The 12,922-nt window shown below is 39.3% G+C and overlaps 1 protein-coding gene across 2 annotated transcripts; it reads left to right on the forward strand.

Annotated features, from left to right (window-relative positions):
- Nucleotides 1-1,228: 1,228 nt before the first annotated feature.
- On the forward strand, nucleotides 1,229-10,885 carry ctps1b (CTP synthase 1b). 2 transcript variants are annotated; one of them, XM_072459936.1, is made up of 18 exons: nucleotides 1,229-1,366; nucleotides 2,859-3,039; nucleotides 3,188-3,358; nucleotides 3,435-3,535; nucleotides 3,842-3,958; nucleotides 4,038-4,121; nucleotides 4,197-4,277; nucleotides 4,398-4,549; nucleotides 5,449-5,581; nucleotides 5,691-5,779; nucleotides 7,322-7,416; nucleotides 8,459-8,521; nucleotides 8,667-8,710; nucleotides 8,807-8,903; nucleotides 8,993-9,048; nucleotides 9,156-9,252; nucleotides 9,324-9,468; nucleotides 10,223-10,885. In XM_072459936.1, exons 2-18 carry the CDS (start codon nucleotides 2,874-2,876, stop codon nucleotides 10,293-10,295), a joined length of 1,764 nt encoding a protein of 587 aa, XP_072316037.1. In that variant the 5' UTR covers nucleotides 1,229-1,366; nucleotides 2,859-2,873; the 3' UTR covers nucleotides 10,296-10,885. The 2 variants fall into 2 exon arrangements, with proteins under 2 accessions (XP_072316037.1, XP_072316038.1); XM_072459937.1 differs by having other exon boundaries at nucleotides 1,345-1,366; nucleotides 2,868-3,039.
- Nucleotides 10,886-12,922: the final 2,037 nt, after the last annotated feature.

Consider the following 12,922-nt stretch of genomic DNA (forward strand, 5'->3'; position numbering starts at 1 on the left):
TTAATAGGGCTGTGCAATTAATCAAAATGTAATCAAGATTGTCAATGATTAGCTTAGTTCATATTAAGAGGTTCACAGCCAGTCAATAAAAGCATGCAAAGTTTGGAAAAAATCAAACAATATTGTGTGTCGAATGGTAATTATTAAAAGTCTATTTATGTATATCTAATAAGACAATGTAAAAATCAAATAATAATTCTGACCAAGGGGATATCACCCTGCCCTACTTTAATATAACGTTAGGCTGCTACGTTGTACTTAAGAATTCATTGTACATGATAGTTTAACGGATCCTTCACCCCCAGATGAGTCACTGAGTTCGTCACTTCTTATCCATCACATACTAATAGCTCAATCTAGCCTAATTTAACTCTTAGGTTGTGCAAAGATATATTCAAGTGACACTTGCGCCATCTAGTGGATAAACTGTGAAACACTGCAATGTGGCCATTTGTTACTTTGTCACTTTTCTGATGGAGGGTTTGCCACCTGCTTGTCTCCATGAAGACATCCTTGTTTAGACAGGAATAGTGCTGCCACTAATGATCATTTTGCGAATTGATTGGTCTAGTGATTATTCTTTCCATTTATAGATTAGTTGTATAGAAACGCATAACGTGACGAAAATATGTTTTCTTTGTTGTGTTTTAATCAAATTAACTAATTCACACATTTTCTGTGTCACTTTCAGACAATTGCTGCTCAATTTGGGCAATAAAAAATATTTTTTTCATGTTCTGGATGGATGGATGGATGTTCATGTTCTGGAACACAGAGACCAGTTAGCGATTATTTGATCACTAAATTAAATGAGTTGTGATGAATTTATCAACTTGTATTGTTAAAGCCCATGACTGTGCTGAGCAAGTTGTACCACAGTATGGCATGAAACTTGAAAAGAAAAAAAACACATTATTGTTAAATAACATGACCATTGAACCTCTCTGATGTTGAAACGTCATAACGTTATATGCTTCACAGTTCTCAGCAAATCATTGAGTAAAATCCACGGTATCTTGATAAAAAAATCGTTAAAGACGGTTGTAATATATTTCCCAGTTCTTTGTCTTAAAGGCGGACTTGTTACGCAGTCAGCCATCCCTCCTTTCACGTGATTGGTAGATTCTGCCGGGGTGTCTTTTTCTGTGCATGTCAGACAAAACCGAGGGGAAATTTCCACTCTATGTCCCCAGAACGGAAGAACGTGTTGCAGTACCAGTGCGAGCAGTACAGGCTAAGCGCCCTGGTCAGCTTGTCTTACACGTGCTTCTGCAACAACAATAAAGGATATTATATATGTTAACCGACGCGAAATTGGGGGGGGGAAAGAAAATACATTGTGTGCTTACTTCTCCCGTGTTGTGAGGTAAGATATGCAATGCTTGGAATTGTCATAGGACTAGTCATCCGTCATTAATTCAAGTTTTTAATTTACCTTTCTACATGTTAAAACGACTTTAGGATAATTGGTACTGTGCGCAAAGCTGCTTCCCTCACACGTGCCTTTTGGTTTGATCAGCTGCATTTTACCTGGCAGTATTAGTATATTAGCTTGGCATAATGTTGATCGGCCGTTTTATACGTTTATTTTTTATCCTAATTCTGATTTTTGATTAATAATGAGTTGAGCGTTAAGATATTTTAATATGTCCATGCTAGCTGTAGCTTCCAGGTATTAGCCAAGGACACAAGAACACGTGGTAATGTTTTTTTTTTTTTTCATGACTTCCTAATTCTTCCCGCCAACCTTCTCGCTATGCGCATTTTATGAAGAACTTTGGCGCGTTTTGTGTTTAGCGCGCAAATCTGTGGCCTGTAGTTAAAGGACAATAACACATAGCATAATTTTGTCTGATCAGTGTAATATTATCCCCTTCTGAAACATGTCAGTGTAATCCCTCTTTCGTCCAGAGGTGTTCCATTGTAGAAACCTCTTCAGTTATCATCTGGACTGAAACGTTTCGACTCGCATCCAAGAGTCATTCTCAATCTGTGGAATAAGGGGATTCCATTTTCTGTCCTCTTAATTCCCTTTCATTTATCCAATAAACTTTGAGCACTAACTGTAATAAATACATGAAGCTTCAGTTTGTCCTGATCTTTGGTCAATTAAACCTGTCGGCCCTTTTACTGCAATTACTCCAGTGGTTGGTTGTAATAGTTGATCTGCAGATTGAGAATGACTTTTGGATGAGTTGAGACGTTTTGTTTTTCTAAAAACAGTCCAGATTACTACAACAGAATCCCCTCCTGAAAGTGAAATGACACACTTTGAAGCCAGGCACCCATGTTACTTGCAATGTTCCTGGAAATATTTATAATTATTATAATAATGGCACTGCTTGTCTGATTAAAGTCTGTATAACATGTTGGACTACACATTTACTAAAACGTAGCAAACACAAATGTATTTCAGACTTTACAAAACATGTTGCCAGTTTGACAATTTGTGTAAAGTTTATTTTTACTTCATGAGTTTACATGGGCAGCAAATAGCAACCATACTGTAAACGAGGGCCAAAATCCATACAACTTACAGTTATGATTTGACAAACAATAATACCATATACCGCCTTTATTTTGTTGAATCATCATTTAAACTGTCCGAAAATTTTGTCAGTCAAGTGTTCGTTGTCTCTGTTGCGTTTTAAATGGCACGTCGCACATTGATGACATGGATTGTGATTCCATTTTAGAACTTTTAACTTCTTATTTTTCAAATTTTCTTCTCCTAAACTGCAACTTAATAGAAGTAAAACTATAATACATATTTACCAGGTGCAATCTTACCTAATAATAACTAGGTCATAAATTAAAATCATATTGGCTTCATTAACAACTCCCTGCCGTTTGTTTAGTCTTTCTAGGTCACCATGAAGTACATTTTGGTTACTGGTGGCGTCATATCTGGTATTGGTAAAGGCATCATAGCCAGTAGTGTGGGGACCCTCCTCAAATCATGCGGGCTTCATGTTACATCCATCAAGATCGATCCTTACATCAACATAGACGCCGGCACATTCTCGCCCTATGAACATGGTGAGTCAAATCAGGGGATTCATAGTCATCTGTATGAAAAAAACTTTGTCCAGATTTCAGACCTTTTTGAAGTTTTTGTCTATGTACCACTCTCGGACAAATGAGGGACTATTACACTGACTTATTCCCATATATCCTTGTTTTGTAGGGGAAGTTTTTGTCCTTGATGACGGCGGCGAAGTCGATTTGGATTTGGGGAACTATGAACGTTTCTTGGATATCCGCCTCACCAAAGACAACAATCTCACAACTGGCAAAATCTACCAGTCTGTTATCAATAAAGAAAGAAGGGGCGACTATCTGGGAAAGACTGTACAAGGTTGGTATTTGCTTTGTTCATTTCATCATTTGTTTATTTTTCTTCAATGTAAATCCTTAATTATCCTATGTTTTAGTGGTGCCCCACATTACAGATGCCATCCAAGAATGGATGGTGAAGCAGGCCAAGGTTTCTGTGGATGAAGATGGTGTGGAGCCTCAAGTTTGTGTCATAGAAGTATGTAATCAATTCATCACATTTAGGATGTTCAATCTAATATTTCACCTTTATTTGCTGTTGAGCTTCAAGGGTCATAAGGAAAGCTAGTCTGCATTGTAAAGAAAAAGGAGGACATTGATAATCCAGTTTTTAAATTCGGTAAAAGTTAGTGACGAAGTTTACTTAGAGTAACTAGACAGGTTAAATAAATGTGGCGTTTGTTCTTCATTTGACATTTTGTGTACATGTTGTACTTTTAAGGGTGTGAATAGGTGTTGATTGTGAAGAGCATACACTTCATAAGCCGGTGTTTTGCATCTACAGTTGGGAGGAACAGTGGGCGACATCGAGAGCATGCCCTTCATAGAAGCTTTCAGACAGTTTCAATTCAAGGTCAAAAGGGAGAACTTCTGCAACATCCACGTCAGCCTGGTGCCACAGGTATTGCGCTTAGTACCGTCCTCTTTATTTGGAATGTTTTTTAATTGATTTGGGGGTTTGTACTCAAAATATTTGACAGCCTAAAACCACGGGAGAGCACAAAACCAAACCAACCCAAAACAGTGTTCGGGAACTTCGAGGCCTGGGATTGTCTCCTGATTTGGTGAGTCGCATTACAGGTTATAAAATATCACTTGCATATGTTGGCATGACAGGCTAAATCTGTTTTGATTTGCAGATTATGTGCAGATCTACCACACCCTTGGAAACCGCTGTCAAAGAAAAGATCTCAATGTTTTGTCATGTGGAGCCTACACAGGTAAAAGTCAAAAGGCTGAATTTGCACTATGGTTCTACGGCAGACCTTCATGTGTTTGTTATGATTTACCACTGCAGCAACAAAATGCCCGTAGTAAGTGCGTTTCCCCCCGTCCTGCAGGTCATCTGTGTTCAGGATGTGTCCTCTGTGTACCGCGTGCCACTGCTGCTGGAGGAACAGGGCGTAGTGAGTTATTTCTGCACGCGGCTCGACTTGCCTGTTGAAATGAGGCCCAGGAAAATTCTCTCCAAATGGAAGGAGATGGCTGACAGGTGACGGCCCGTTTGTGCTTTGGACTGTTACCACTTTCTAATTAAACCCGCCTATGAAAAATATGTGCCTTGGCCGCAAAACTGATATGACGGGTTTATCATCACATGTACTGTTATGAGCTTTTGCAGCGATCTTCCTCTTGACGGTTCATAACTCGCATAAGACTTAATTAGTGACGCGATTGTTAAGGAAGCTTTAATTATGGTATAATTTTAGCCACAGCTTAAAGTGCCTATGGTAGCTTGGACGGCTCATTGAACTAAAATGCAGTTAAGTTTTATATATTTAAAACTTATAAAAATGTATCCCAGAATTAGGTTTATAATTTATGATATCACATCAGGAAATTACCCAGCAAACACTGGGGGAAAAACTAATCTAATGGCATAAAAAAATAAATTGACAAGTGAAATCATATGAAGGCACCTTTTTTATTTTGCTGGATTATATTTAGAATGTCAAAAAAGTAGTAGTTTCTCTTTGTGTTTATAATGAACTGTAGAGTACCTGGTGTGACCTTTCTCCACAAATACTTGACTGGTGTAAAACTATAATTTATATGTGCAACAGGTACACCAAATAAGTCAAAATTTAAAAATGGTAAAAACCTGCCCTACACATTTTAACCTTTATTTAGGGCTTTTTTTTCCCCTTATTGATCGGATTTTTTTTTATTTAGTATTTTTTTATTGTGTGCCTCAACATAAACAATACACTTTTTACTAGTGACATTCAACACAAGAACATAAGGAATGTTGGAATAGTTTTAAGTATGTGCCACGGATGAATATTTTGTTACGACTGTATGTTGCCACTTCTGGAGAGAAACACTGATTTGATGTTTATAGACCTGCTGTGAAGTTGATGCTGAAGTGATTTAGTGGGTTCCACTTTTCAGGTCCGACCGCCTCCTGGAATGTGTTTCCATAGCGCTGGTGGGAAAGTACACAAAGTTGGCGGACTCCTACACCTCGGTCATCAAAGCCTTAGAGCATTCTGCCCTGGCCATTAACCATAAACTAGAGGTCAAGGTAAATGGATGTTTGGGAATGTTATTTGAATTAAAAACACAACTGCCACAAAAATAGTAGAACCACCTCAATGCTCATTATGTACTTTGTGGTTTTGTTGCATTGACAGTACATAGACTCTGCAGACCTAGAGCCGACCACTCAGAAGGAGGACCCAGTCAAGTATCATGAAGCTTGGCAACAGCTCTGTAGTGCCAAGTAAGTACACACTCTACCAAGCTTTGAAAAATGTTACAAAAGAATCTTAATTGGAATGGAGGCAGAAGTGAAGTGGAACATAATGTGATGTCAGTGGAGAACAAGGTGGAAAAGATGAAACGAGTCGGATACATCAGAGCCTGGTTTAGACATTTACTATTACTACCAGTATTTGTTTATTGAAGAAAGTATTTTAATGATTATATTAAAAATCCCGATTTTTAGGATTTATTGGAAAAATATTGTTTTCTTTTTTACATACTTTTTTATTAATCCCAATTGTGTTGATTTCCCCCCCCCATCCTTTTTAGTAGTGAAGCAAATTAACTGACATTTCTACACTGGAAATGACAAATTGTTCCATGTTTTTTGTTATAAAACTTGCATTTGGTCATAAAATGATTGAACATTTACCAGTGTTTACTTCATTTAGCCTCCGTTCTGGTATTTGTAACATTCTGATTCAACACACATTTCAAAAGCTCCATTGGCTATTTTGTAGTAATAAACAGTTATTTTGTCAGTTGACATGTTGGTTACAAATTGAAAAAATAAACCAAATGTATTGTGATGTTTTCCAATCTTCCACATGGGGGCAGTATATACCTGTCCTGTACCTGAACTGAATATGAAGATGCATGTTGAGGCTTTTTATTTAATCAGGGCCAGGCCTCGCTTTCACTATTGCCCTCTCTTTTGTTCCGTGTGATTTACGATGAAAAAACATGAGCTGCGCACTTCACAGTATTGATCTTTTCATTTCAATCGATTTACATTATAATACCAAAGGTCTAATCAACTTAAATCTGAAGATGTCATCCGTACATAGAGTGCCTTGAAGCTGCAAAGACCCTACAGTAACATGCTGATATTTCACTTGTTTATCCGAACAATATTGCATCAAGAAAACCTGAGCTGGAATCTTCCCAAAAAAAAAAAAAAAAAACCTTCACTTCTGAGCAGTAGTGAAATCAATAACCTTAACAGTAAATGTGATTTCCAGAGCGTCTGTCGTAGCTTACCAGAAAATCAAAACCCAGCAACTGCAAAGAGCGCTTTTGATTTGGCAAGTGTTGTGTCAGCAGCGGGACGCAACCGTAACAGAAGCGAAAAGAAAACGTTTGACATTAAAAAAAAAAAAGAAGAGAAATGGCAGTAAAGCGAAAAAGAAGATGCAATACCCAAGCCAAGCCATCCTGACAGGCCGACGCAGACGGGAGGAGGACGGGAGAGGCCTTCAGGATGGTTTAATGAAATAATTGGCCAAGCAGCAGTGACAGGTGTCCAGCGAGATGCTAGGTTTGACATCCACATCGCCTCGGGTGCTCAGCTTTCTGAAATCTCCGCTCATACACATCATTCATACTTTTTTACCGGCGGAGAAACTTTTCGCAGAATGTCACGTCGTTCCCAAATCTCAATTCTGTCCGACAAATAACGCCACTTTAAATGTGTAAAAATGTTGTGTTCTGAATGTGAATTCAATTGAATGTTTTTCAGTTTTAGCGTGACAATGTTGACGATTCTTTCTTTCTGGCGCAGCGGTGTGTTGGTACCTGGAGGGTTTGGCGTCAGGGGCACGGAAGGCAAGATTCTGGCCATCAACTGGGCAAGGAAGCAGAACAAGCCATTTTTGGGTATGAAATCGTTTTTGTATCGGTCATTAAATGTAGTTTGCCGTTTCTGGAATAGTTTGCATTCATGTTCTGGAATCTGACGGTATGCGTGACATTTTTCCATTACAGTGCCATGGGCCATTGGAACTTAAAATTCCAAAATAGAAATCCTCAAATATTGAACCTTGTCACTCATTATTTGATTGGGATTGGCTCCACAAACTGGTTGTATTAATTGTATGGTTGAAGTCCATTCTACTGACAACAGTCGCACCTTTGGAGTTGAATGATGGCACCACTTCAAGGCAATAATTGCAGTGGTATGAACCATAAATCTGCAATCAACAGCAAATTCTACATGAAAATTATGATCTCCAACTTAATGTTAAACTATAGGTGTTTTAGAACGCCTTATTATGGTGTTACCAGCACCCTGATTCACTCTGAAATGACACTATCCAGTTTGTTTGTTTTTTCCATCCCCCCTCCAACCTTCCCTCCATTCTCTCTCCATCTGCACGTTTTTAAAACATCGTATTCTCCTTTCAGTTATCAAGCCATGTCTTGTTTTAACCTCATGGAAATCCAAACTCCTTTTGAAACTCTTTTGAAATGTGGTTTGCATTTATATTGAAGGATAAATATCACTATCAGTAGCCCTCCTCACGCCTATTATTATTATCAACGCAAGCTCTTACTTAAAGCATACATTCTAAATTGCTGCTTTCAAGTAAGGGTTGAATATCCATCCGTGCAATTGACTTCTTTTATGTCTTACATTTAAGCTCCATGGGCAGAAATCTGTTTCCTCGTTGACGTTGCTACTTCCTTTCATCTGACAAAAGCCTAATAGCTCCACTTGCAGCATTCAAAGTTTCACGTTAATGAGAGAGTCTTTTATAGATGTGAATTCTTGCCATACAATTTGCATAGCACTAGCCCAAAACATAAAAGAAGAAAGAGAGACACGTGCCTCACTCAGTACGGGTGTTGTTCAGTCGTCTTTTATTTATGAGACTTATTCTGATTATACATGTGCCCCGCCGCTCTTGTTTTTGCGCAGGAGTCTGTCTGGGCATGCAGCTGGCCGTGTGCGAGTTCGCCCGCGACGTCTTGGGCTGGCAAGGTGAGCGCCTACCCGAGTTACCCGACCACACTGCAAAAGAGAGGGTTTAGCTCCCGTACATTTTAATAACATCAGAAATCTGCATATGTGGTCTGATTCGTTTTTTTTTTTTTTTTTTTTTTTGACTTGCTTATCTCCTTTTCAGATGCCAACTCCACAGAATTTAATCCCGAAACCAAACACCCAGTGGTAGGTTATCTCCTTTATACGCAGCTCATATCGGCGTGGTAGCTGCAGCCGTCTCCACCAGAATAGCATTAACTGCGGGCCTTTTGATGTTGACAGGTGATTGACATGCCCGAGCACAACTCCGGGCAGATGGGAGGGACCATGAGGTTAGGGAAGAGGCGCACCATTTTTACCTCTGCCAGCAGCATTATGAGTAAGTGTGTGTGCCTCCAGTGAATCACACGAGAGTTTTCTGAGCTTTGAAGTTTCCAAGTTTTGATTGCAGACTCTTCTTTGTTGCAGGGAAACTCTACGGGGATGTGGAGTACGTTGATGAAAGACACAGGCACAGATTCGAGGTGCGATTGCTAATCACATGTACCGAATCTGGTGATAATGAATAGGTTTTTATCTCTCGTCTGAATTTCCTGAAAGCATTTCAAAGTGTGATTGGGGTTCTGTTTAGGTGAACCACGAGCTGAAGCACCACTTTGAGAAAAAGGGCTTCCAGTTTGTTGGCCAGGACGTGAAGGGGGAAAGAATGGAGGTCATAGAATTGGATGGTAAGCATGAGTGTGGATGTGCGAGCTCGCACTGCTTTTGCGTCCGTGTCACGATGTCTTTATTTTCTTAGACCACTGTTACTTTGTGGGAGTTCAGTACCATCCAGAGTTCACGTCCAGACCCATCAAACCTTCTCCCCCGTATTTTGGTCTCCTCCTGGCGGCTGCGGGGAAACTACCGAGCTACCTGGCCAAGGGCTGTCGTCTCTCTCCAAGGTACTGTCTGACAGAGAAGTCGATCACAACAGGAGTGGACAAGAGGGTGGCTCCCTGGAGATTCGGTTCAGTCAGGCATTGTTAAAGACTAATTTAACTGAAAATTAACTCATTCAAACATTCAACTAAATTTGCCTTTTTATAAAGCTCAAAATTCTGATTTATTATGAATACTGTGCATATTTGTTTACTAAATTGCTGTTGGAAATTATGAATGCTTATGTTAATGTTTTCTCAATGTTTCTCAGTGAGAAATATTTATATATCACAGTCAATAACTGGCTCATTAAACAGTAAAAACATTTTTCTCTTTATCCCAATTTGTGCACAGCATGGATCACCTTTGACCAGTTGTGTGGAGCGCGTATCGAGACAGGTGTACAAAATATATTCCATTAGTGTAATCTTTATGCACTTTTGGTGTTGGAATCTTTAAATGTTGAAATTGTTAAACTGACTGAACTTTATGGCATCCACAACACTTTCTTTGCTGGTTTTAGAGTGGTTCTGGATGGAAAGTTTGTTTGAATGATCTCCTTAACTCGAGTCACTGATGATCTTCTGTTCCCCATTCATTTGCCATTCTGAAAGAAACAACTACTTACGATACATCTTTAGTGGCCTACCATTTATGTATTTAAATGTCAGTTATGTAGCAGTACTGCAAATCTACAATGACTTGACGACAACTGCTATGTTAACGACGCTTGACAAGAATAACTTACTATGATTTCCCTTTTACCTTGTGTTACAGAGACACTTACAGCGACAGCGGCAGCAGCTCTCCCGATGAAGACTTGGCTGAACTCAAGTTTCCCTCTTTGTAGTGGGATCGTCTCCTACTCAAGGAACTTTCACCACAAGGGCCTGACACGAATGACATGAACAATGCAAACAAATGCTTTTCACACTCTGATGGACAGAATGTACCACTTCTTAACTTATTGTTTTAATCTTATTACAAATACTGTTTTTTTTTTTTTTCTTTCTTCAAACTTCAGTTATTGCAATAAAAGTAGTGTTACTGGTAATATTTAGTTTTTACGTATGATTTGAACACAGTGTGGTGAATTTAGGGCTTACACATGAATTGCTATACATACATATATTTGCCCTCAGTTGTTTGACCTGTAATTTGTCTGTCCAGGGATATTTATGTTATTCTGAGCATGAGCTTTGTGTTTGAAGCCATTTCCTGCTTATATCAAGACATTTTGTTTACATACGGCTGGGATATCTGTCAAGGAACATTGTGTCCCAAAGCAAGTCTTCTATTTAAACGTTGAAGAATGGTAATAATACTGACTGTGAGGCGCCTTACAGTTTTATGTGGCGGTGTCAGAGTGTGTGACAATATGTTGGAAAAATTTACCTCGAGTGCTGGGATTATTTAGGTATTTTTAAGTATTATAAGTGCTGTATTTTCTGGAATGCATGCAAAATATATAAAACTTATTTTTGTTTTAAAAGGTTTTCAGTATTGATTATTGCCTTGAGCTTCATCAGTCAGAGGTCAGTTTGAAAACTAGAAAAACTTTTAATAAAAGGAAGAAAACAGCCCACACAAGCAATGTAAAATATTTGCTCTGTTTGAATCGTGCACATCTAATATAAAGGGGTTTGTTTTAAAGGGCCGTCGAACTGCTCTTCGTGGAGATGTGATTGCGTTGTCTGCAATATTCATACAGTCAGGCATTTACTGGCCCGAAAGGAGACGTGGTTTTTTAAGGTATTTAATTGGGAACTATAACATTAGAAGATCTATCATTTTACATTTTGTTATTTGTAAACCACAATTTTTATCTAAAACGTCTTAAAAACTTGTCCTTTGACTTCCTGTTCTAAACTGCAGGACTTATAGGCACCGCCTCTTCAATCAATTTATTTGTCGACCACAGTTCAAACAAAAAGGTGCTTTACAACCATAAAATACGTTAAAATCACAATAAAAAAATAAAAGCATAAATAATCACACATTCAGATTGATTTAAAATGGTAAGATGCAGATAAAATTCCCTCAGTTATATGTGCTGCTCAGCTGAACTGTTTTGAGCCTGGACTTTGACGTTGCCAGCGTAAGGCCTCACAATCTGAGGAAGACTGGTCTGGATTTTAACTTAAAATTGCTAATGCTAATTCCACATCCATCATTCCACATGAATATGGGCACCAGCAGGAGGCCGCTCCATGTTTAGTCCTGACTCTGGCACCAGCAGGAGGCCGCTCCATGTTTAGTCCTGACTCTGGCACCAGCACGAGGCCGGTCCATGTTTAGTCCTGACTCTGGGCACCAGAAGAAGGCCGGTCCATGTTTAGTCATGACTCTGGACACCAGAAGAAGGCCGGTCCATGTTTAGTCCTGACTCTGGACACCAGAAGAAGGCCGGTCCATGTTTAGTCATGACTCTGGACACCAGAAGAAGGCCGGTCCATGTTTAGTCCTGACTCTGGACACCAGAAGAAGGCCGGTCCATGTTTAGTCCTGACTCTGGGCACCAGAAGAAGGCCAGTCCATGTTTAGTCCTGACTGGGCACCAGAAGAAGGCCGGTCCATGTTTAGTCCTGACTATGGGCACCAGAAGAAGGCCGGTCCATCATGTTTAGTCCTGACTCTGGCACCAGCAGGAGGCTTGTCCATGTTTAGTCCTTACTCTGGGCACCAGAAGAAGGCCGGTCCCTGAGGTCCTCAGAGGCACTAACATTTCTGAGATGTACTTTGGTGCTAGGCCATGGAGAGACTTGTACACAAGCATATCTGCTTTAAAGTCTATTCTCTGAGCCACAGGAGGCAGTGCAGAGACCTGAGAACAGGACTAATGTGATCGTACTTCCTGGTTCTAGTCAGGACCCGAGCAGCATATATACAGCATTCATGGTGACATTTCGGCTTAACCAGCAGAGATTTTTTTTTTTACATGTTTTCTATTTTTGAAAAAAGGCTGATATTTTAGAATGCCATGTGTATCACTCCAAGTCTGACATTTTAAAATAATTGCAACAAAATAAAGGAATATGGGCGTGCACATGGGGTAAGTGAACACAATAGTTTCCAGAGCAAATAAATAAAAACACAACTTTGAGTAAACTAATGATGAGGAAACACTTAAAAAGGTCAAAAGCGCATCAAAGTTGATTGATCACAATATGTCCACTTTAAAATGTGGACTTTTTGACTTATGTAGAGAGTACATTTTCTTAATCCTCCTTGTCAGGGCTAAATATTAATCCAGGCTAAAAATACTTTGGTCACACCGATCAGACATCACATTGTTATGATGTATGTTTAATGATATATTTATGTATTTGGCAGTATCCATGTTTCCCAAGGGATCCAGGTTGTATTGTTACCAACTTCCTCTTTTGCGTGACAGTGTTTGCTCCATAGTAAAACCTGGGCTTTCATATTGTGTGCGCAGTAGCAAAGTTAACCAGGAAGACAGTGTGTTTGCATTGT

The sequence above is a fragment of the Eucyclogobius newberryi genome, unplaced genomic scaffold (genome assembly GCF_026437365.1).
Source record: "Eucyclogobius newberryi isolate DKJ021-1_F unplaced genomic scaffold, fEucNew1.0.hap1 SCAF_3, whole genome shotgun sequence".
Lineage (NCBI taxonomy): Eukaryota > Metazoa > Chordata > Actinopteri > Gobiiformes > Gobiidae > Eucyclogobius > Eucyclogobius newberryi.